We start from the raw sequence: 25206 nt of genomic DNA, 5'->3' as shown, positions 1-25206 counted from the left end.
TATAATCACCGAGTTGAAGTCTTGCTTGACTGAAAGCGCTCTTTGATGCCATTGTTGAAGCTTGAATAGTTAAAATGTCTCGGGCCATCCTTGAAAGAAACGGAAAGTGTTTTTCTTTGTCAAATTTTTTTTTTTAAAAAAAAAATATTGGGACCGTTTGGCCAGCTAAGGGACCTGGCCGGTCCCGGGCCCTGGCGGGCTAGACGGGCCTAAATCACAGGACCGGCCCACGAGACCGGCCCAGGCCCGCTAAAATCGGGCCAAACGGTCCTGGCCCGTTAGCCCGTTTGGCCCCGTTTAGCCTGCGGTCCCGGGCCGGTCCCGGGCCTGGACCGGCCCACTTGCCACCCTTAGTCACAACTATCAAACCTTATTGCCTGAAGAGTTTAGGAGTAATTTTATAGTACCATGCATGAATTTTTACATTATCAAGTTACTTAAATAGTATAATTACCGATAGTATTAGTATAAGTGATCACGCCCAACTTTAATCTTAAAAAAAATAAGCGGTCGCTGTAAATATAATCCGGTCTAAGAGTCCGAAGTCGATTCCCACAGAGAACTAAAATTTAGCTACAACTGTTCACTATCACTAAAAAAATAAGCTCGAACAATTCCTAAGTTAGAAATATTAAAGACCCGTTTGGCCATAGATTTTGTCAAATTTTTGCCAATTTATTTTTAGCAAATACATGTGTGTTCATAAATTCTAGCCATATTTTTGGCAAATTCCCAAAACCCAAATCCCAAAACAAGCTTTTGGCCCAAAATAATACTATTACATTTTTTAAAAATTGCCCCTAACTTTTATATTTTATAAAAGAGCCCACCATTTATTATTTTGTAACAATGTTGCTTCGTCTTCTCGGTCATCTGATAGCGTATTATATAGTTCATTATAAAAATGATAATTTTGTACCAAATTTATTTATGTTCAGGACTATGGTTTGTGATAAAGATAATAAATGTTATTGATGACAGTGGGTTTAAGTCATGTTTCATATTTTTTTTTAAAAACAAAAGTGAAAGATGTTTTGAAAACTAATGTCCAAACACATTTTTATCTTCAAACCAAACTTCACCCAAATCAGATTTTTCAAAACAAACCAAACTACAATAATGTACTAGTCATTTTCTCTCGAATTACGCTAACTTGCACTTTTTCACCGCTCACTATGATCACGTAAAAGCTTCATTATCTCTAATCCCGCATTTAAACCCACCATATTGATCTTTCATATACGTTAGCAGTGACGTTGTTCAACAACCACCTAAATATGTACTCGTTTTCAAGAAATACATAATAAATAGGCACCGTTAATTGAGATCTTTTCAATTAACTAAAATAAGCACGTAGTTGAACAAATAAAAAAAATCAAAGACTCAATTATATCAAAACGTATCAAGAATTCATCCTACAAAAGGTTCCATCAAAGCCCTAGATAACAGAATTAGCTATTATAATAGTATGTAAAATTACAATACTAAAATGCATAACCAATAATAGAAATAGGAAGAAGAAAATGAAAAACTCGTAGAAGAATTCTCCGCCTTGCTCCTTGTGTGTTCTAGCCTCCATAGGTCGACTCCCCCTCCTAAAGTGAGTTTAAAGACTATTTATATGGGATAGGGTTAGCATGGGGCAAAATAATTCAAGCCAAATTCAGAACAACCTTTTCAGGTTAGCTCGTTCACTCTCTCGTGTGCAGCGAGAGTGAACGAGCGAATTTCTTCTCTTTTCCTTTTCCTTCTAAGTCTCTGATGCACTTTCATGCCTTTTTGCCTTAATCCGCTATTTTTTTTTCAAGCTCTTGTCAGCTAGCTCGTTCACTCTCTTGTGTGCACGCGAGAGTGAACGAGCAAAGCTCTTCTCTTGTCTTTTGGTCCCGAATCAATTTCTTTTGCTCACCTTTCGTCCAACTTGCTCATACACATAAGAATGCACGTAATGAGCATAATTCACTACAAAAACTCATGTAACCTTCTGTATTCACACAAGTTATGAGATGAAAGTACACTCGAAAATATATATTTTTCACTGTTTATCAATAAAATGAATTATTAACTTGAAAAAGATAATAATTAATTATTAAATCTTATTAAATTGTACTAATAGTGTCAAGATAAAATATTAATTAAATCTATTGTCGAAAATATAACTAAACTTGACTAGGGGTGTCACCTCTTTATCTTGTAGAATATAAATGGGACGAATAATATAGGGAATCTTACATAAATGTCCCAAAATAATTCCAACTTACCAACCTCTAGATATTAACGATAGACTTATTAAAACTAGCCAAGCACATATAAAAATTGAAAACCCGAAAAAATAAGGTTCTTTCTCTCCAAGAATCACATACAAAGATCTCCTTCCATATTTTTATGCGTGATTAGCAACATTAGCGGAAAGAAAATTTCATGGACGAGGTAGCAAATAAGGTGATAAAATATATATATATATATATATATATATATATATATATATATATATATATATATATACAAGATTCCAAAAATCTAAGCAAAGTGGGACATTTTTCAATGGATATGATTGAGATTCACTGAAAATATATAAATGAGTCAATATACAAAATTTGAGAAAAATTGGAAGTGATTTGGACAGAAATGTTATCAAAATTCGCAATTAAAATCGAGTTCAATTTTTTTTTCTGCGACACATATGTCAAACATGTATCGCGCATGTTTCTCACACACACGTATACATGGATATACATGTGATACACATTTGATACAAATATGATACATATCTGATACACAATGGGCACCCTTTGTTACTGCTAGACAAAATTCTCCTTTAGTTTTCTTCTTGTTCTTTGCCATAACGCCAATTCTGGGACGAGTTGGAAGAGAAATTCCTAATTCTTACACGGATGAGACTGATCACACCTGATTAGTGAGAAACTCTGACACCAATTATTTACGAGTGAGTATTACACCAATAATTTACAAGTGGATCGAGGAATGACGGGAGATGAATTAGAATAGAAAGAAAGAGACGGATTTCGAATTAGAGTAAGGGTATGCTAAGACATTCCTTTTCGTGCTTTCGATTTACTTACTTTGAATAAAGATAAAAAAAATAATAGATAGGCGGAAAGATACACATATCATTTTTCATGTTCATCTTCTGCTTCGAACCTCAAAACTCCACCAAAAACTGAGATTCAAGTTACTTAAGATGTACCAATCTATTCTAATAACACCCATTCAAAAGAAAGCAAACATATGATTTTTTTTTGCTACAATAACTAATTGACTAATATTAGTAATATTTTATGAATTGACCAATTTTTGTAATAGGCTACTTATAAATGGACATAGTTGATATTTTCCCAATAATATACTCTGAACAAACCAGAAAATAGGCACATTTGCAATTTGACTAGACGAATACACTCTCAAACTCAAGTGAGCATTTGAATTATAAACTCTAAATAGATGAGGTGACTGAAGCATTTTAAACTTTTTTTGGTGCTTAATCCGCTAAATTATACAAACTTCACGAGTGTCAAAAATTCAAAAATAAAATAAAATTAAAAATTAGAGTAATTCTGTAGTTTAGGTTAGGAAAGGAAAATAGATAAAGAAATTCCAGAAAAAACAAAAATGGATGATTTTGCACAATCTCGAAATGATAAGGGACCGCCAGTGCAAATAAATAAAGTTTCCCCTTTCATTTCTCGTTAATTTCTTTTATCAGTGTCCTGGTTCTGATAAAACGGATCGATCCCCACATTCACTCTCTCTGAATCTCTCTCGTATTGATTCCGGTGAGATGGTTGCCGTAAATAAGTTCCGGCGGATATTCCGTCGATATAGTACCTCAGATCAGATCAAAAATGTATTTATCCGGCAGTGGAAGCATACATGAGATCGGATCGAAAATTTATTCCTCCGGCAATGAACGTATCACCCGCTGGTTTTGCTCTCAGATGACGCTTATTTCCGGCCGGAAGAATTAAGTGGCAGATTTTTCGGTGAGATCCGAAAAGGTTTGGATCCGACTGACTATAATTTTTTTCTTCCCGGATAATCCATTTCCTGTACGAATAACCTCTCGCTCTAGTTCAATAGCTTTGTTTTGTGTATTCTATATTTTCTGCTTCAAATATTATTTGAAGGTTTTGAACTTTGGTTCATTGGGAAGATTATCTGAAAAGATTTGGAAATTCTGAAGCTTTATTGGAAAAACAGCTCCAAAAATGAGCAAAATTTGAATCTTTCAGAAATAAATGATTGAGATTCCCAAAAATTCGGCGTGATGATTGTTTTCATTATGCACATAAGGAGTCGTTAGTAGTTGGAAGTGAACTGCTGGTTTTTGGCTGTGAATTGTTTGATTTTGCTATATGGAAATATAGTTTGGTTCAGAACAACTGGGCAACATCTAAGGAATGAATCATAGGGTGTGTTTGGTATAACAGAAAATGTTTTCCCAGGAAAATGTTTTCTTGGAAAACAAGTAGTAATCTTATTCATTTTTCCGCGTTTGGTACGCGTAAACTTCCAAACACGATTTTGGAACCTTGAGAGAGTGCCATTCATGTCTGTAGTTAATGCTTTTGACGCGATTTTGGGGGACTCGGGAAGGATTGTGATTACTGTAATCGTGACTAATATGTTGAGGACTGTAATTGAGACGACGCCCGAGGATTTGTTGCCTGTTGTGTACCTTTCAGCTAACCAGATTGCAGCTGCACATGATGGTTTGGAGCTTGATATTTGTGATGCTTAGATTATCTAGGCACTTGCTGAAGCTTGTGGCACTAAAGAAGCACATATCAAGAAGCAATACAAGGTAATAACTTTGTTAATTTGGAAGAATTAGGTTGAAATTTGCCCAATGTGTAGTGTTGCGGCTGAAGCATTAGTGCCCTCTAGCATTAGTTGTTTTGACTTGACTTGAATATTTGATCTGACTGAGAAACAGTGCAGTGCGTGAAAGAGGCTATGAAGAGGATATTAAAAGTGAAAGTTAACATTTCTTTACCGAGTGTAATTGCCTAACATTTGTATGTAGAAAATGCTAGTTTGTCCTTACTTGATGGTTAATTTGGTCGAGGTTGATGAAATGATTGTTTGAAGTGATATTGTTAGTTTATTTAGTCAATGACACCCCATAGATGCCTAGCTATATGCCATGGTTTGTCAAATGAAGATCTTTTCAAGGTTCTTCAAGTTGTAAATAGAAGTACATTTGTGGAATTTGAACTATGAGACTTGTGAGGTAAATTCATTCCGCAATTTGTGTATCACTTTAGTGCAGTTCACAGAACTATATGAGATTTTGTTAGTAATTACATGGCACCTGATATACTTGAAAGCTTCATGACTTTAGCATGTACTTCAATTCAGAAGCCTAATCATATACTATTCAAGACAAGACTTAAAAGACTTGTACCTAGATTACTCTCCCATGTTGGCCCTTCGGGCTATTAGACCAGGGACACGCACTGCATTTTCACCCTTCATTATTCTTGTGAGATCAGTCTTCAATGAGCCTATGGGCAGCAGATCCTGTGAATGTCTCACTCTTATTTGTCTTGCAAGTGTAATCGATTGTTGTATTTGGTCCAACTTTCTGTCATATTCTTCTTGCTTTTCTCTTATTCTAGCCCTTTCTGCGGATTCCCAGCTTTGAGTTACTTCTTCCTACAAGAAAAAGAAAAGAAAAAAGAAAAGGTTTGGACACAACTCTCAAAGCAACTGTAACCCTCTGTCCCAACAAAAAGGTTAGACGCAATTCCATAAAGCAACACATAATCCCCTCCACCAACGAAAAGGTTGGAAGATAGTATTTAGACACAATTCTCGAAGCATTCGGCCATTTACAGACTTGGGAGATAAGTAGACTTATTTTGAGATTGGAATAGAAGAAATCTAATATTTATTCAGTCTTGATAATCCAAATCGAATACTCAATCATACAAGCATTAACACTCCAACAGGATACGCATTGCTTAAAAAAATATAGAATCCGAGATCTCTTACCGAGACAGGTGAGCTATCGGCCATTCTTGGTCTGAGTTTTTCAAATTGGTGCTTTCTTGATGATTCTTGGAGACTTATATATACACACACACTGCATCTTCCTTATCTCATTGAGTATTCTTTTTCTCATTGAGTATTCTTTTTTAAAAAAATCACTTAAATATTATATTGAAACTTAAGTTGGAGTTTTATAATAAAAGTGGACGTTATTAAAATGATGAATATTCATTATAAATAGCTAACTTAATTAAAAAATGCCCCTGATTTACTCTATGGAAAATCCATATTAGCTAGAATCTTTCGTTGTCCATGCAAAATTCATATTGGTTGAGATTTTTACTAGTGTTTTAAAAGGCGTGGGCGTAACGCGAGACGTTTTACATAATGCCTCAGCGAGGAGTAAGCCCCGAGGCACGGGGCGTAAGCCCCATAAGTATTTAATTTTTATTATTTTATAAAGTAATATAATTACAGTAAATATTTATAAACATGTAAAATTGCATAAAAAAATGAAGAAAACTATAAATATGTGAAAAACAAATATATATATATATATATATATATATATATATATATATATATATATATATATATATATATATATATATGTGTGTGTGTGTGTGTGTGTGTGTGTGTGTGTGTGTGTGTGTGTGTGTGTGTGTGTGTGTGTGTGTGTGTGTGTGTGTGTGTGTGTATTATACGCTATTAGAAGCTAAATTAACTTGAGTTGAAAAGAATAAAGTTTTCTACACGGAGGAATAAAAAGGATGACTAATCTGCAATTTGAACTTTGAACTTGTTGCTGTAAAGGAGAATGGAGTTCTCTTTGTATTTGTTAACAAAAATTGAATATTCATTGCTTTTGAGAGATATTAGCACTTAGCATACTAGCAGACAAGATAAAAAATTGGAAAAGACCATGAATTGGGGCTTCAATCAATAAAAAAGGCCTTGACTTTTAAATTTAATACATTTAAGTTCCTTTTTAAAACTTTTGAGTAATTACCAAACTTAATTTTGAGATTTTGGGTATTATATGAAGGACTTATTCAACAAATTTCGTTTTAATTTGAAAAAATCTAAAAAAGTGCGCCTCAAATACCCGGGCGTACGCCTCGAATGCCCCGAATTGCTGGGCGTACGCCTCTTGAGACTTTCGCCCCACACCATCGCTCGTCCCAAAAACGTCTTTTAAAACACTGATTTTTACTACTACGATTTTATTAAATTGGAATTATCTTTTTGTAGGGGTTTTCTTAGACTTTAAATTTGGGGTATTATCACTTTTAGCCCGTGCCAAAAACTATTTATATTTGATAGCCGAAGAAGTGTATAAATTTTGTATAATTTTTGTATATAACATACAAAATGTGTGTGTGTATATATATATATAATATTTAAATTTTATATATTTTTTCGGCTATTATTTTTCGGCTATACAATGTCATTTTCTCTTTAAGTTTCTCGTCTACCCGTTCTTTTGATTCTTGTTTATCATGTTATAAAGGTATTTTACCCAGCGTTGAATTTGTATGTAATATTTCTTTTGACTTCAAATTGAAACTTTAGGCAATGCTATAAATTTACAACTTCAGTTCCTACAATTTAAATAAGCAAGATTTAATAGTCAATATAGAAGTTAATTTTTAAAAAGTAATTAACTAATAATTTTGCCAAATGTGAGCTATGATAGCCTCTGGAAAGAGTCTTTGCGCGTGTGACTCGTATTAATAGTATGTGTTTTTAAAAAATCACATAAATATTATTTAACAATGTATTTGAATTATAAAATAAAAATTAATAAATGCTTGAAAGTGTTGATCCCACTTAAGTAGTTGATAAATTAAGGAATAAATTTCCTCACAGAAGTCCCCGATGACTAATTTCCAGCATGAGTTATTGTCTTGTAATTCGAGATGAGACATTTTTGGGTTCTGTCTTCTTCATTCTCTCAGCGTTTAAATTATATCTAAAATCTCCATCTCCGTTGCGCTTTCAATGTGTTAACTGAAAGAAACTTTCAGTTTTTTATTATTTAATTATATCATTCATATGTATTTTGTGATAGTAAGATGAAATTGCGAAGCGAGAACAACGACTCGTATACCTTTATGATGTAACGGAGATCGTGGAATTCACCACCAAAAAGTTATTTGGCTAATCAATTTGAGAAATATTTTTGAATAACAATTTGTGTTTGACCAATTTTTTTTAAAGAATACTTTTAAGTATTGAATTACGAATAAGGACATGAAGAGATTTACTAAATAGTTAATTATACGATTATAATAATAATAAACACAGTATAGTCCCGCAAGTGGATATGGGGAGGGTAATGTGTATGCAGATCTTACCCCTACATAGAAGGTAGAGAGATTGTTTTCGATAGACTTTCGATTAAAGGAAAGATGAAAAGAAAACAGTAGCAAAAAGCATTAACAACAACAAGATAATAAGAAAACGAAGCGAAAGGAACAACGTAATAGTAGAAATCTAACAATAATAGAATACAAGACTAACACTAATACTACTGGTATGAGAAAGAAACACTCCCAACTACCTACTAGCCTTCTGCTTTAATTCTCGACCTCCACACCTTCCTGTCAAGGATCATGTCCTCGGTAAGCTGAAGCAACGCCATATCCTGCCTAATCACCTCTCCTTAGTACTTCTTTGGTCTATCTCTACCTCTTTTTAGACCCACCAAGGCCAATCACTCATACTTCCTTACTAGGACTCCTGTGCTTCTCCTCTTCATATGCCCAAACCATATAAGCCTTGTGTCACGACCCAAACTAACCTCTGTCGTGATGCCGCCTATCGTGGAACTAGGCAAGCCGACTCATTTCCAAAACAAACCGATATTTTCATTTCAAAGATAATTTCAAGGTTATTTAACATAAAACCTCCATTTAAAGAGTTCAAATCAAAGAAAAACAGAAGTGCGAAAAAGAAAAGCCCGACATCGGGGTATCACTAGTCATGAGCATCTACTACAAGCTGTCTAACAATATCAAGGCTAACTCAGCCTGGAAAATAGCTAAATACAACTAGAGGAAGATAAGAGGGAGAAGAGCAGGGGTTGTGATCGCCAAACAACTACCTTGCTACACCTGAATCTGCATACAAGGTGCAGGGAGTAACGTGAGTACGCCAACTTAGTAAGTAACAATAATAAATAAAGACTGAGTAGTAGTGACGAGCAATAAAGCATATAACGTTCATATCATGAAATCTCAGTAAAGTATAACATGCTTTAAAATCAGTGTTTGAATCGAATCATCTCGTTTAAACCCGGTTCCAGTAAAAATTATTTAAAGATATTTTTCCAACAGTTTTTCAAACAAAGGCTCAATGCAAAGGTGAGCAAAAGAAATGATGAAATCATAAACAACCCCTCGGGAAAAACATCACTTATAAACAGCCCCTCGGGCAAACCTCACAGTCACTCGTGCCACTCGGTCATACCTCACAATCACTCTTGCTACTCGGGCATACCTCATAATCACTCTTGCCACTCTGGCATACCTCACAATCGTTCATGCCTCCCAGTCACTCAGCACTCGGCACTCGCACTCAGTAGGTACCTGCGCTCACTGGGGGTGTGTACAGACTCCGGAGGGGCTCCTTCAGCCCAAGCGCTATAATCTGCACGGACAACTCACGTGCTGCACGGACAACTCACGTGCCAAAATAATAAAGTATGTTGCAGGCGGGCAGCCCCGATCTACACTCATCCTCACAAATCAGGCCCTCGGCCTCACTCAGGCATAAACCTCTCAAGCCACTCGGGCATCTCAGTAAAACAGGGCATTCGGCCCAAAATATTTATATTCATCAAAATAGAGTCATAAAACTGAGTTATGCGATAAACAAGTATAAACATGACTGAGTATAGATTTTCAATCGAAAACAATGAGAGGATGGTAAGAAACAGCCCCTAAGGGTCCAAACAGCATTGGCGCAAGGCCCAAACATGACATTCAGCCCAATTTACAGAAATTCTTTCTAAAACATATAAGTATCAAATGGTTTTAACAAAGTATGCAACTTTACAGTTGCTACGGGACGGACCAAGTCACAAATCCCCAACAGTGCACGCCCACACGCCCTTCATCTAGCATGTGCGTCACTTCAAAATAGTAGAATAATACGAAATTCGGGGTTTCATACCCTCAGGACTAGATTTACAATCGTTACTTTCCTCATGAATTGGTCTCCAAACGCCTCGAATCTGGTCATAAATAATTCGTTTCAGTCAATAAAATTAATTGGAATTAATTCCACAAGATAATAATGATTTTTCATAAAAAATCCAAAAATTAGCTCAAATATCGCCCATGGGGCCCACGTCTCGGAACTCAACAAAAGTTATAAAATCCGGAAAGCCATTCAACCACTAGTCTAACCATACTAATTTTACAAAAATCCGACCCCAACTCGACCCTCAAATCTTCAATTTAAACCAAGAGGGTTTTCAAATTTTTCCCAACTCAATTCACCAATTAAATGATAAAAACAATTATGGATTCGGGTAATTTAACCAATATTGAGTTAAGAACACTTACCCCGTTGTTTCCTCTGAAAATCACCCAAAATCGCCTTAATTCCGAGCTCCAAATCGCCAAAAACTAAAAATGGGACGAAGTCCCATTTTCAGAACTTAAACTCACTGCCCAGACTTTTCTTCTTCGCGAACACGGTCAGTGCCTCGCGTTCGCGAAGCACAAAATAACTCCGGTCCAAATTCCTCCTTCGCGAACGCGACATCACCCTCACGTTCGCGAAGCACAAAATGCCTCTGCCTCAATGCCTTCTACGCGAACACGTTCAACCCATCGCGAATGCGATTCTTCGTTTCCCCCTCACTACGCGAACGCGACACCCCCTACGCGAACGCGTAGATCAATTGCCTGGGGGGTCTTCGACTGCTTCCTCTCTTCTTCGCGAATGCGTAACACCTCTCGCGTTCGCGATGCACACCCAACCCACCCTTCGCGAATGCGTGCTTCTCTTCGCGAACGCGAAGAGAAAATATTTCCTGTCTCCCAGTTCCTCTTCGCGAACGCAAGGCTCCACTCGCGAACGCGATGAAGGAAACCAGATGGTGCATCAGAAAAATTCCAGCAGAGTTCCAAGTCCAAAATCCAACCCGTTAACCATTCGAAACTCACCCGAGCCCCTCGGGATCTCAACCAAATATACCAACAAGTTCTAAAACATCATACGGACTTAGTCGAACCCTCAAATCAACTCAAACAACGCTAAAACCATGAATTACACCACAATTCAAGCCTAATGGACTTTAAAATTTCTAATTTCTACAAACGACTCCGGAACCTATCAAATCACTTCCGATTGACCTTAAATTTTGCACACAAGTCATAAATGACATAACAGAGGTATTCCAATTTTCAGAATCGGATTCCGACCCCGATATTAAAAAGTCAACCCCCCGGTCAAACTTCTCAAAAATTAAACTTTCGGCATTTCAAGCCTAATTCCTCTACGGACTTCCAAATAATATTTCGGACACGCTCCTAAACCCAAAATCACCATACAGAGCTATTGGAATCATCAAAATTCAAATTCGAGGTCGTTTACACATAGGTCCATATCCGGTCCACTTTTCTAACTTAAACTTTTTAATTATGAGACTAACTGTCTCATTTCACTTCGAGTTCCTTTCGGACCTGAACCAACTAACCCGATATAACATAATATAGTTGAATAACACAAAAAGAAGTAGAAATGGGGAAAATAGGGCTATAACTCTCGAAATGATCGGCCGGGTCGTTACATCATCCACCTCTTAAACATCCGTTCGTCCTCGAACGGGTCTAGAAACATACCTGGAGTCTCGACTAGGCATGGATATCTACTCCGCATCTCCCGCTCGGTTTCCCAGGTGGCCTCCTCCACAGACTGACCTCTCCATTGCACCTTCACTGAAGCTATATCCTTTGACCTCAACTTCGAACCTGCCGATCCAAAATAGCTACCGGCTCCACATCATAAGTCATATCACCCTCCAATTGAACCGTGCTGAAATCCAAAACATGGGACAAATGTCTAATATACTTTCGGAGCATGGAAACATGAAACACTAGATGCACACTCGACAAGCTGGGTGGCAAGGCAAGCTTATAAGCCACCTCCCCTATTCTCTGAAGCACCTCAAAAGGCCCAATGAACCGGGGGCTCAACTTTCCACTCTTCCCAAAACTCATAACATCCTTCATGGGTGATACCTTCAGCAAAACCTTCTCCCCAACCATAAAAGACACATCACAGACCTTCCTATCCGCGTAGATTTTTTGCCTAGACTGCACCGTGCGAAGCCGCTCCTGAATCAATTTCACCTTATCTAATGCGTCCTGGACTAAGTCTGTACCTAAGAGCCTAGCCTTACCCGGCTCAAACCATCCAACCGGAGATCTACACCTCCTCCCATATAAAGCCTCGTACGGAGCCATCTGAATACTCGACTGATAACTATTGTTATATGCAAACTCCGCGAGTGGCAGAAACTGGTCCCATGAACCCCCAAAGTTAATGATACAAGCACGCAACATGTCCTCCAATATCTGAATAGTGCACTCGGACTGCCTGTCCGTCTGAGGGTGAAAAGCTGTGCTCAACTCAACCTGAGTACCCAACTCTCGCTGCACGGCCCTCCAAAACTGCAATGTGAACTGAGTACCCCTATTTGAAATGATGGAAACTGGGACACCATGCAGGCGAACGATCTCTCGGATATAAATCTCAGCCAACCGCTCTGAAGAGTAAGTAGTACCAACTGGAATGAAGTGCGCGGACTTGGTCAGCCAATCCACAATAACCCAAATAGCGTCGAACTTCCTCGAAGTCCGTGGGAGCCCAACTACAAAGTCCATAGTGATCCGCTCCCACTTTCACTCTGGGATCTCTAATCTCTGAAGCAAGCCACCCAGTCTCTGATGCTCATACTTAACCTGCTGACAGTTTAGACACCAAGCCACAAACCCAACTATATCCTTTTTCATCTGCCTCCACCAATAGTGCTGCCTCAAATCCTGGTACATCTTCGAGACACTCGGATGGATGGAATACCGCGAGCTGTGGGCCTCCTCAAGAATCAACTCTCGACGCCCATCTACATTAGGAATATATATTCAGCCCTGCATTCTCAGCACGCCGTCATCACAAATAGTCATATCCCTAGCATCACCTCTCCGAACCCTGTCCTAAAGAACAAGCAAGTGGGGGTCATTATACTGACGCTCCCTGATACGGTCATAAAGAGAAGACCTGGAGACCACACAAGCCAATACCCGACTAGGCTCCGAAATATCCAATCTGACTAGCTGGCCCGCTAAGGCCTGAGCATCCAATGCCAAAGGTCTCTCTGCTCCTGAAAGATATGCTAAACTCCCCAAACTCTCTGCCTGGCGACTCAAAGCATCGGCCACCACATTGGCCTTCCCCGGATGGTACAAAATAGTGATATCATAATCCTTAAGAAGCTCCAACCATCTCCGCCGACGCAAATTAAGATCCTTCTACTTTAACAGATACTGCAGACTCCGGTGATCAGTATAGATCTCACAATGAACCCCATACAAATAATGACGCCAAATCTTTAAGGCGTGAACAATGCCTGCTAACTCAAGATCATGGACATGATAATTCTTCTCATGGGTCTTCAACTGGCGCGAGGCATAGGCGATCACCCTACCCTCCTGCATCAAAACACAACCAATGCCTATCCTCGAGGCATCACAATACACGGTGTAAGAACCTGAAGCTGATGGCAGAACTAACACTGGAGCTGTGGTCAAAGCAGTCTTGAGCTTCTGAAAGCTCTCCTCACACTCATCCGACCACCTGAATGGAGCACCCTTTTGGGTGGAATAGAAATGGGATGTAATAGATGAAAATCCCTCCACAAAGCGACGATAGTAACCCGCCAAATCAAGAAAGCTCCTAATCTCCGTGGCTGAGGACGATCTAGGCCAACTCTGCACCGCCTCTATCTTCTTCGGATCCACCTGAATACCCTCGCTGGACACCACGTGCCCCAGGAATGCTACTGAACTGAGCCAAAACTCACATTTGGAGAACTTTGCATAAAGCTTCTCCTCTCTCAATTTCTGTAATACAATCCTCAGATGCTGAGCGTGCTCCTCCTGGCTACGAGAGTACACCAGGATGTCATCAATGAATGCAACAACAAATGAGTCCAAATAGGGATGGAATACACTGTTCATCAAATGTATGAACGCTGCTGGGGCATTGGTCAACCCAAAAGACATCACCAAGAACTCTTATATTGGCCATATCGATTCCTGAAAGCTGTTTTAAGAATATCTGAATCCCGAATCTTCAGCTGGTGATAACCGGACCTCAAATCAATCTTGGTGAACCCCCTCGCTCCCTGAAGCTGGTCGAATAAATCATCAATGCGAGGTAAAGGATACTTATTCTTGACTGTGACCTTGTTCAACTGTATGTAATCAATACACATTCTCATGAAACCATCCTTCTTCTTCACAAATAGAACCGGTGCACCTCAAGGTGACACACTAGGCCGAATAAACCCCTTATCAAGGAGTTCCTGAAGCTGTTCTTTCAATTCCTTCAACTCCGCCGGTTCCATACGATACGGTGGAATAGAAATGGGCTGAGTGCTCGGCACCAAATCAATACCAAAGTCAATATCATGTCAGGCGGCATGCCCGGCAGGTCTGCAGGAAACACATCCGGAAAATCACGTACCACCGGAACAGAATCAATGACAGGAGTCTCTGCACTAACATCCCTCACAAAAGCCAAATAAGATAGGCAACCCTTCTCAACCATGCGCTGAGCCTTCAAATATGAAATCACCCTACTTGGTACATAATCTACAGAACCGCTCCACTCAACCCTCGGAATTCCAGGCATAGCCAACGTCACCGTCTTAGCGTGACAATATAGAACAACATGACATGGAGATAACCAATCCATACCCAATATCACATCAAAGTCAACCATGCTGAGCAAGAATAGATCCACTTGGGTCTCCAGACCCCCAATAGTCACCACACATGATCGATATACGCGGTCCACAATAATAGTATCGCCCATAGGAGTAGATACATGTATAGATGAAACTAAGGACTCACGGGGCATATCCAGAAAATGGGCGAAATACGAGGAAACATATGAATACGTGGAACCATGGTCAAATAATACTGAGGCATCTCTGTGACAAACTGAGACAATACCTGTAATCACAACATCTGAAGCAATAGTATCTGGTCTGGCAGGGAGAGAATAGAAACGGGCCTGACCACCCCCTAATCTGCCTCCCCCTCTAGAGCGACCCCTAGCTGACTGACCTCCACCCCGAGCTGACTAGGCGGGTGGTGAGGTAACTGGTGCTGTAGTCAGAGGCTGACTCCTCTACTGAGATAGACCTCCATGACGACGAGGACACCGCCTCTACATATGCCCAAGCTCCCCACACTCAAAACAACTCCCTGGTGCTGGCGGCGGAAACTAAAGGGAACCCTTAGCACCGGGATGACTGGTAGAAGAACCTGGCATGGAAGAGCCCTGAACAGGTGGAGCACGGGACGAACTATGAACTGGAAGGTCACTAAGTGATGAGTGGTCTTGATGAAAACTGTGAGAACTATGGCCAGATGATGCACCTAGATGAAATGGTCGAGCTTACTGAGCCTGTCTGAAATGATGACCTCTACCGTGCTGGAACTGACCCCTAAAAGGAGCACCGCTGAATCCACCCTGACCACGAGGCCTCTTGGACTCCCGCTCAACCCTCTCCTGACCACGAACCATCTCAATCTGCCGAGCAATATCGACAACCTCATCAAAGGTAGCACCCAAAACCCGCTCCCTGGTCATGAGCAACTGTAGCTGATAAGTGAGGCCATCAATAAACCTCATGATCCTCTCTCTGTCCATGGGAACCAACCAGATAGCATGACAGGCCAACTCAGAGAATCGCATCTCATACTGTGTCACAGACATATCGCCCTAGCGAAGCTGCTCAAACTATCTGCGCAGCTACTCTCTGCGGGATAGAGGCACAAACTTCTCCAAAAAGACCACGGAGAACTGCTGCCAAGTAAGGGGTTCTGCGCTAACAGGCCTACGCCTCTCGTAAGTCTCCCACCATTTGAGTGCAGCCCCAGAAAACTGAAAGGTAGTGAGTGAGACCCCACAAGTATCCAAAATACCAGTAATACAGAGTATCCTCTGACACCTGTCCAAAAAGTCATGAGCATCCTCTCTCTCTGTGCCACTGAAAGGTGGTGGCTGAAGTCTCCCAAACCTCTCCAACCTATGCTGATCATCCTCAGGCATAGCAGGAACCACATAATCCTGAGCTACAATAACCGACTGGACTGGTGGTGCCTCTGGTGTCTGAAGTCCCTGAATAACCTGCTCGGGTGTGCGAGCGACGGGAGTCTGAGTTCTTCCTCTGGCCTAAGAAGTGGCTGCGGTCATCGAAATAGAGACCGCCTGAGCAAGGCCAGTACACGCTATCAGAATCTGAGCTAGGGCCTCCTGAAGGCCTGGAATCACAATAGGCACAGGTGGTGCCTGAGCTGGTGCATCAACAACTGGAACTTGGTCCTGATCTGGGACAACTGGTGGATCTGCAGGTTCTGCCGCAGCTGCTATACGGGCTGCACCTCTGCCCATACCACGACCTCTGCCGCGGCCTCGGCCTCTCGCGGCCCTGGCTGGTGGTACTGGTGGCTTGCCCTCCTGACCGGTAGCATGAGTCCTCACCATCTGTGAGAGAATGAAACAACAGATATTTAGTTACTAGAATCAACAAATTCGCACGACAAGAATTCAAGAATGTGAAGTTTCCTAAAGGTTCTGCAGCCTCCTAAAGATGAGTACAGACGTCTCCGTACCGATCCGCAAGATTCTACTAAACCTGCTCATGACTCATGAGACCTATATAACCTAGTCTCTGATACCAATCTGTCACGACCCAAACTAACCTCTGTCATGATGGCGCCTATCGTGGAACTAGGCAAGCTGACTCATTTCCAAAACAAACCGATATTTTCATTTCAAAGATAATTTCAAGTTTATTTAACATAAAACCTCAATTTAAAGAGTTCAAATTAAAGAAAAACAGAAGTGCGGAAAAGAAAAGCCGAACATCGGGGTGTCACTAGTCATGAACATCTACTACAATCTGTCTAACAAAATCAAGGCTAACTCAGCCTGGAAAATAGCTATATACAACTAGAGGAAAATAAGAGGGAGAAGAGCAGGGGCTGCGATCGCCAAACAGCTACCTTGCTATCTCCAAGAAAAATCTGCAACCAGAATACTCAATAACCGCTACCGTGTCCAGCTACACCTAGATCCGCACACAAGGTGCAGGGAGTAACGTGTGTACGCCAACTCAGTAAGTAACAGTACCGTGAACAGTGACTTCGTCACTGTTTATCGCGGACAAAGCTGGAGCTTTAGGCTTTAATGGCCACAATGGCCGGCGACCAACCAGCTTTTCCGGCTGGTCTGCCCTCCCCCAGTGTTGCACAACAACATACAACAACTAACTCCAACCCAGCTCTTCTAGATTACTCGAAGATTTTGAAACCAAATTCTTTAAATCCTCCAGCGATGGCTACTGCTGCAGCTTTAATTCAACCCATTCCACTGTGACGAGTAGTGTATTTGAATGGCCAACAAGTGATTAAATTCACAGAGGTAGAAGTAGATAGAATGAAGGTGATTGAAGGCCTCCAATATGCTGTCGTTGGCAAGCTTTCATATGGTTCTCCGGAGATTCACGAGCTTCGCCGAATAATTCCAACTCAATGTGGTATCAAAGGTGAGTGTAATATCGGATTCCTTAGAGATCGTCATGTGTTAACTAGATTAACTCTATGGCAAGATTTCCTCGATTTCACATCAAAGAGTACGTACTACATCAAAGCCAAAGATGGGTACGAATACCAATTGCGTACTCTTATCTACGATGCAAAATTTAAGGCGGGTGAAGAAACTCCGATGGCGATGGCGTGGATTTCTTTTTCTGGACTTCTTCCTACCTTTTTTGTAAAGGAAACTCTATTTTACTTGGCTACAACTGTGGGAAGGCCAGTGTGTCTTGACGCGGCAACTACAAACAAAACTAGGCCGAGTTGCGCAAGAGTAAAAGTTCTTGTCGATTTGTTGGCCGAACTACCTAAAAAGGTGCGATTGGATATTGATGATGAAGCTTTTGGTGGTGTTCGAACAGAATGGGTGATAATTCAGTATGACATGCTACCAAAATATTGTAAGGAGTGTAAACTACAAGGACATGATGAAATTGAATGTTGGCATTTGCACCCCGAGCTTATAGAGAATCGAAGCATCAACAAAAGGAATGATCTTGCTGAGTTGAACAACTGGAATTCTACTGCTGATGAACAAGGAAAAACCAAAAATCACATTACCCCTTTAATGATTCTCATGAGTGGAAAAGTAGTCGGGAACGTAGGTGCACAGTGGCAGGAAGTTCGGGATAATCGGAGAACCAACAAAAATAACAAAACCCAGGTACAAGGGCAAACTGGCAATGCAATCATGCCAGTGAATGCTGGTGTACAACAGGTGCACAATAACTTTGCACTGATGGAGGTCGAAGAAGATCAGACAAACAAAGTTCAAACAAGGAATAAATTTGCAGTATTAGAGGAGGAACAAAGTGATATAAATGAGAACAACCAACTGGTTTTGGTGGGGGAAAACCAGTCTTCAGTTCTAAAGATGGTACTACTCCTTCTGGGATTCAGTCCACAATCGACTGGGTTCATAGAAGGTTTGGGACTAGTAAAGAGGAGCTAAAACAACTCAATGTGACCACAAACCAATCTTGTCATGCGATTCCATCTCAAACTTTTAAAGATTCTGGGCGGATGGAGGATCTTGATGAGGTAAACTCTACAAAGGTCTTATGGAGCAATGCAGTTGAGGTTAAGAATGATCAGCTGGGCAAAACAAAGACAACAGGAGACAAGGTGAAGAAGGACAACAATCCAAGCTCACCTGGCGATAGGATGGGATGCCAGACCTATAGCCAGACTTATCGGGCGATAGGCTGGCGACGCCAGGCCTAAAGCCAGGCTCACCTGGCGATAGGCTGGCGATGCCAGGCCTAAAGCCAAGCTCACCTGGCGATAGGCTGGCAATGCCAGGCCTAAAACCAGGTTCACCTGATGAGGCAGCTACAATAAACCCCAACCTTAGAGCCACTGGAGAGATTTTGGCCTATGTAGATGGTGTTCCGGCGTATGTCCATGAGCTACAATTCAAGGAGTATGAACAGGCTGATGAGCGGGCAATTGTTCCAAGAGCATCCGGGGAAATAGAGGAAGTGCCTATGGAATTTGGCACTGATCAAACCATGCAACTACATCTTAATATTCTAACTAAGACTCCTCTACAACATTTACATGATATAGTTACACACAATGTGACACCAATTGATGAAGACTTATTGAGACAAAATCCAATGGAGGATGAAGGAGATGATGAATCAACTGCCGAAAACTTCAAACAAGTGGCTAGGGAAGGGGATTTATCACCCACAACTAGTGCTAAAGGAGGTAAAAAAAACTAAGAAGAATCAGAGTAAAGATTCACCACAACCTTCAAGAATAATGCCCAGGTGGGCAGCTTCTCTATCTAGATGATGATCAAAATATTAATATGGAACATAAGGTCTGTGAATACACAACATGCCTTTCCTAGGGTGATCAATATGAATAGGGAGCATAATTTTTGTGTAGTTGCATTGATGGAGCCTTTTCAAAAGAAGGGACTCATTGATAGATATAAAAAGAGGTTGAATATGTAGACTGCTTATACAAATATTAATGGGCAAATATGGTTGTTCTTCGATGCAGTGGTGGAATGGGAATTAGTGGAGGATACTGAGCAACAAGTGACTGTTAGAGTGTTTCATCATGACCTGGGGCAGCACATGATGATGGCATTTGTTTATGCAAAATGTTCAGCAATGGAGAGGTTGGATTTGTGGGATCACTTGTATTATTTAGCAAGTGATATGAAATTACCATGGTTGGTAGGAGGGGATTTCAATGTGTTATTGCATAAAGATGAGAAAAAAGGGGGACTTCCAGTACACCCTCCTGAATATGAGGATTTTGCATTTTGTGTAAACTCTTGTTGTTTGTTTGAGCAAGGGTACAAAGGAAGTCCATTCACATGGTGGATTGGGAGATCCAATGCTGAGTGTATATTCAAGAGATTGGATAGGAATTTTGTGACTTTTCCATTTCAGAACATGTTGCCAACTATTGAAGTTGAGCATCTAATCAGAACTGGATCAGATCATGCACCATTGCTAATGACATGTGGGGTGCAAACAACCAAGTTTGTCAAGCCTTTCAGATTCTTCAACTTTTGGACAAAGCATGCTACAGTTATGGATGTGGTGAGGCAGAATTGGGAAGCTGATTTCACAGGGGATCAGTTTTTGATGTTCAAGCAGAATATCAAGAGGGTGAAGGCAGCACTCTCAAAATGGAATAGGGAAACATTTGGTGATATCTTCAAGCAATTGGCTATTTTGGAGGACATTGTTAGGGTGAAGGAGATGTTGTTTGAAGAAGAGCCTACAACTGAGAATTGGATTGTGCTTCAAAAGGCTCAATCTCAATTGAAGAAATACTTGAATATTGAGTAGCAGTATTGGAAGCAAAAAGCTGGGATGAATTGGTTTGCTGAAGGAGATAGGAATACAAGTTTCTTTCACAACCATGTCAATGGCAAAAGAAAGAAATTGCAACTGAAGAGGATCAAAAGTGGCAGTGGGGTATGGATTGAAGACCAGGAGCAATTGGCTACATCTGCAGTGGACTTCTATCAAAAATAGTTCACAAATGAAGGTGATGCTTCTGAATTTCCCTTGCTCAATAATGTACCTTCAATGGTCACTATGGATCATAATTTGGAACTTAGAAGATTGCCAACAATTGAAGAAGTAAGGGCAACAGTTTTTGAGCTTAGTGGGGAGAGTGCTAGTGGCCGTGATGGATTAACTGGCTTGTTTTATCAAACATGCTGGGATGTTATTGGTGCTGATATACACAACATGGTTCTACACTTCTATGGAGGAGTTGCATTGCCTAAATCCATCACTCACACCAATCCAGTGTTGATGCCCAAGAAACCTAGAGTTGAGACCTTCTCTGACTTAAGACCTATTAGTTTGAGCAACTTCATTAACAAGGTTTTGTCTAGGGTGTTACATGACAGATTGGAGATTTTTTTGCCATCTCTAATAGCTCCTAATCAATCCGGATTTTTAAAGGGTAGGAGTATATTTGAGAACATCTTATTGACTCAAGAAATTGTCACTGACATAGGGTTAAGGGGAAAGCCAGCTAATGTGGTGATCAAGCTTAATATGGCTAAGGCCTATGATAGGGTCTCATGGAAGTACTTATTACATGTGCTAAGGAAGATGGGATTTTCTGAACACTTCATCAACATGGTGTGGAACTTGATGCCAAATAACTGGTATTCAGTATTGGTGAATGGGCAGTCCTCAGGGTTCTTTAAGTCGACAAGGGGTGTGAAATAAGGGGATCCCCTATCTCCAGCATTGTTCATTCTGTCAGCTGAGCTACTTTCCAGGTCTTTGAATAAGCTTTTTGAAGACAAGTCATTTGTGGGATTTGGAATGCCTAAGTGGTCTGATTTTGTAAACCACTTGGCGTATGCTGATGATACGATAATCTTTGCATCTGCTCATCCTCCCTCTTTGAGCAAGATTATGGCAGTGTTGGGGAACTATGAGAAGATATCAGGTCAGATGATCAACAAAGATAAGAGTTCATACTACATGTATTCAAAGGTTGCTAATGGATTGTTTCAGGCAGTTGGAGCTATTACAGGATTTGCAAGAGGTAAATTCCCCTTCACATATCTAGGGTGTCCTATTTTTTACACTAGAAGGAGGAAGGACTATTATGAGGATCTTATCAAGAAGGTGAAGGCTAAATTGCATTCATGGAAAGGAAAACTGCTGTCATTTGGAGGAAAAGCAACACTCATCTCTATTGTGTTGCAAAGTATGCCAGTTCACATGTTATTAGTCCTTGATCCACCAAACAACATCCTGGGGCATCTACATAAGACTTTTGCTAGGTTCTTTTGGAGTACAAAGGAAGAAGAGAGAAGTAGACACTGGGCTTCATGGAAAAATCTTTGCCTTCCTAAAGAGGAAGGGGGGGCTAGGTTTTAGGTCCTTAAATGATGTCTCAAGGGCACTGTTTGCTAAACTATGGTGGAGGTTTAGGACCACAAAATCTTTGTGGTCTAATTTTATGTGGAATAAGTATTGTAAGAAGGAGCCACCAACTGTGTTGCGTTTTAGGGTAGGGTCTCATGTTTGGAGACAAATGCTGAATGCTAGGGAAGAAGTGGAACATGAGATCGTATGGGAATTGAAGAGTGGAACAACTAATATTTGGCATGAAAATTGGACTGGATTGGGTGCACTTTATCATGTATTACCTAACGACTTTCCAATCAATGAAGGTCTTCAGGAGGTGGCAGAACTGCGGTAAGGGGAAGCATGGGATGATCAGCTGCTAGATCAATCTTTCAATGAGGAAATTGCAGAACATATAAGACTAAATGTGCACTATGAAGGCAGTGAGGGATATTGGGATAAGCCATACTGGATGCCAACTCTTTCAGGCAAGTTCAGTGTTAGCAGTGCTTGGCAAATATTAAGCCACAGGGCAGATCCTAATCAGGAATTCAAGTTAATTTTGGATTAAAGGTTTGCCATTCAAGATATCCTTCTTCTTGTGGAGATTGTGGAGGCAGAAAATAACCACCGATAACATGTGGAGGAGGCAAGGGCAAATGGTGATGTCTAGGTGTTGGTGTTGTCAGCAGCCCCAAGAGGAATCCATTGAGCATATATTTGTCACAAGTCCTACTGCCTCTAAGGTATGGAACTTGTTCATGGGGGCTGCTGGAATTTCTGTGCAATTGATTCAATTGAAGCAGATTATAAGGCATTGGTGGTATGCTCAGTGTTGTCCGAAATTAAAGCCACTATTTCAAGCAGTACCAGCTATCATCACTTGGGAGCTGTGGAAGAGAAGAAATGCAGGTAAACATGGTGGTTCAATTTCCACAAATAGGGTGATTCATAAGATAAATAGGACATTGCATCAACTGGCAAGGGTGAGGTATGCTTGTATCCCCAATATTCCATTGTTATGGCCAGACATGATTCAATACTTTGAAGGATATAAACCTATATTGATCACTACAAGAGTAACATGGCAGCTTCCTTGTCATGGTTGGTACAAATGTAATACTGATGGAGCTTCAAAGGGCAATCTTGGACCTAGCTCCCTAGGCTTTTGTGTAAGGGATGATGAAGGTGATGTGGTGTATGCTAGGGCAGTAGACCTAGGAGTTACAACTAATGTGGTGGCTGAAGCTAAGGCTATTCTTCAAGGGTTGGAATATTGTGTGGAGCATTATTTTCACCCTCTCATACTAGAGACTGATTCATTGGTGATGAAGAAGGCGATAGAAGGGGAATGGGATCCTCCTTGGGTAATTGCACAGGATGTGAAGAAAATTACAGAGATGAAGGACAACTTCAATGTGATCTTTCAACATGTGTTCAGAGAAGGCAATTCAGTGGCGAATTTTATAGCTAACATTGTGTTCTCTTTTGCAAGTACATCTGAGTTTCATTCATTCTCTGAACTGCCTAGTGCAGGGAGGAGGTTGATCAATCTAGACAAATCTCAATCACCTAACCTTAGGATTAGGATAGCAAAGAGAAGAACCCCAAACTGATGGCTTCATAAGATTGGACTCTGCACAAACTGATATATCCAAATGCTAAGGAAAATGCTGAACCAATCATATGGTATTTTTGGAGATTTTTGAATCATTTCTCAGTGGTATTAGCATTTCAAGCTCAATCTGAGGATGGTTTAGCAATGTTTTGATTAATGTCTACATTAAAGGTTCTAGTAGGGAAGGATCTGAGCTTACAAGATCACAAAAAGGCACAGGCTGGCCTTTGCCTTGCAAAGTCTTCTTAAAGCCAGATCATTCTTGGCTTTTGCCTTGTAAAGCCAGCCTAAAGTCAGCTCATGCCTGACTTTTGCCTTGTAAAGCCTGGCTAAAGCCAGCTCATGCCTGGCTTTTGCCTTGTAAAGCCTGCCTAAAGCCAGCTCACGCCTGGCCTTTGGCCTGCAAAGCCTGCCTAAAGCCAGCTCATGCCTCGCTTTTGCCTTGCAAAGCCTGCCTAAAGCCAGCGCATGCCTGGCCTTTGCCTTGTAATGCCTGCGTAAAGCCAGCTCAAGCCTGGCTTTTGCCTTGCAAAGCCTGCCTAAAGCCAGCCTCCTCTTCTACACATTAATCTTGATGAGTGAGCACATGATTAATACTTGAACAAAATCAGTCCACTGCATATGGAGATCATATAGTAGCGACACTTGGAGGACGATGCAGACTTCAACTCTGCGGTGGAGATGTTTGGAATTCATTTTAGCCTATGGAAAATATACCCTGGCACCTGGTGAGAGCTTGATAGGTGCTTCTTGATATTTGCCAATGACAATTGGATTCACATACACTAATAGGAGAAGGAAGCATTCAACTTATCATGTTGTAATAGTTAGTTCATTAGATTTTAGCTTTTCTATCTTTTTAATAGCTAGTAGCTTCATGCAACTTCTATTTTGGTTTGGACATCTTGTAAGCATTTGACCCATTTTTGGGATTTTATTTATATATTAGCCATTAGGCAAAAAAAATAAAATAAAAAATAACTACTACCTTGTCCAGCTACACCTGAATCTGCACACAAGGTACATGGAGTAACGTGAGTACACCAACTCAGTAAGTAACAATAATAAATAAAGACTGAGCAGTAGTGACGAGCAATAAAACATATAACGTTCATATCATGAAATCTCAGTAAAGTATAACATGCTTTAAAAATCAGTGTTTGAATCGAATCATCTCGTTTAAACACGGTTTCAGTAAAAATCATTTAAAGATATTTTTCCAACAGTTTTTCAAACAAAGGTTCAATGCATAGGAGAGCAAAAATGATGAAATCATAAACAGCCCCTCGGGCATAACATCACTCATATACAGCCACTCGAGCAA

General features: G+C 40.4%; 1 protein-coding gene across 1 annotated transcript; it reads left to right on the top strand.

Moving 5' to 3' along the window:
* Positions 1-23025: 23025 nt before the first annotated feature.
* LOC142164074 (uncharacterized) lies at positions 23026-24131 on the top strand. Its single transcript, XM_075221244.1, has 2 exons — positions 23026-23589; positions 24054-24131. The coding sequence occupies exons 1-2, from the start codon at positions 23026-23028 to the stop codon at positions 24129-24131; spliced, it is 642 nt and encodes a 213-aa protein (XP_075077345.1).
* The last annotated feature ends 1075 nt before the right edge of the window (positions 24132-25206 follow it).

The sequence above is a fragment of the Nicotiana tabacum genome, chromosome 9 (genome assembly GCF_000715075.1).
Source record: "Nicotiana tabacum cultivar K326 chromosome 9, ASM71507v2, whole genome shotgun sequence".
NCBI lineage: Eukaryota > Viridiplantae > Streptophyta > Magnoliopsida > Solanales > Solanaceae > Nicotiana > Nicotiana tabacum.
Note: the sequence above shows the minus strand (reverse complement) of the source record. Positions and strands in the feature narration are given on the sequence as shown.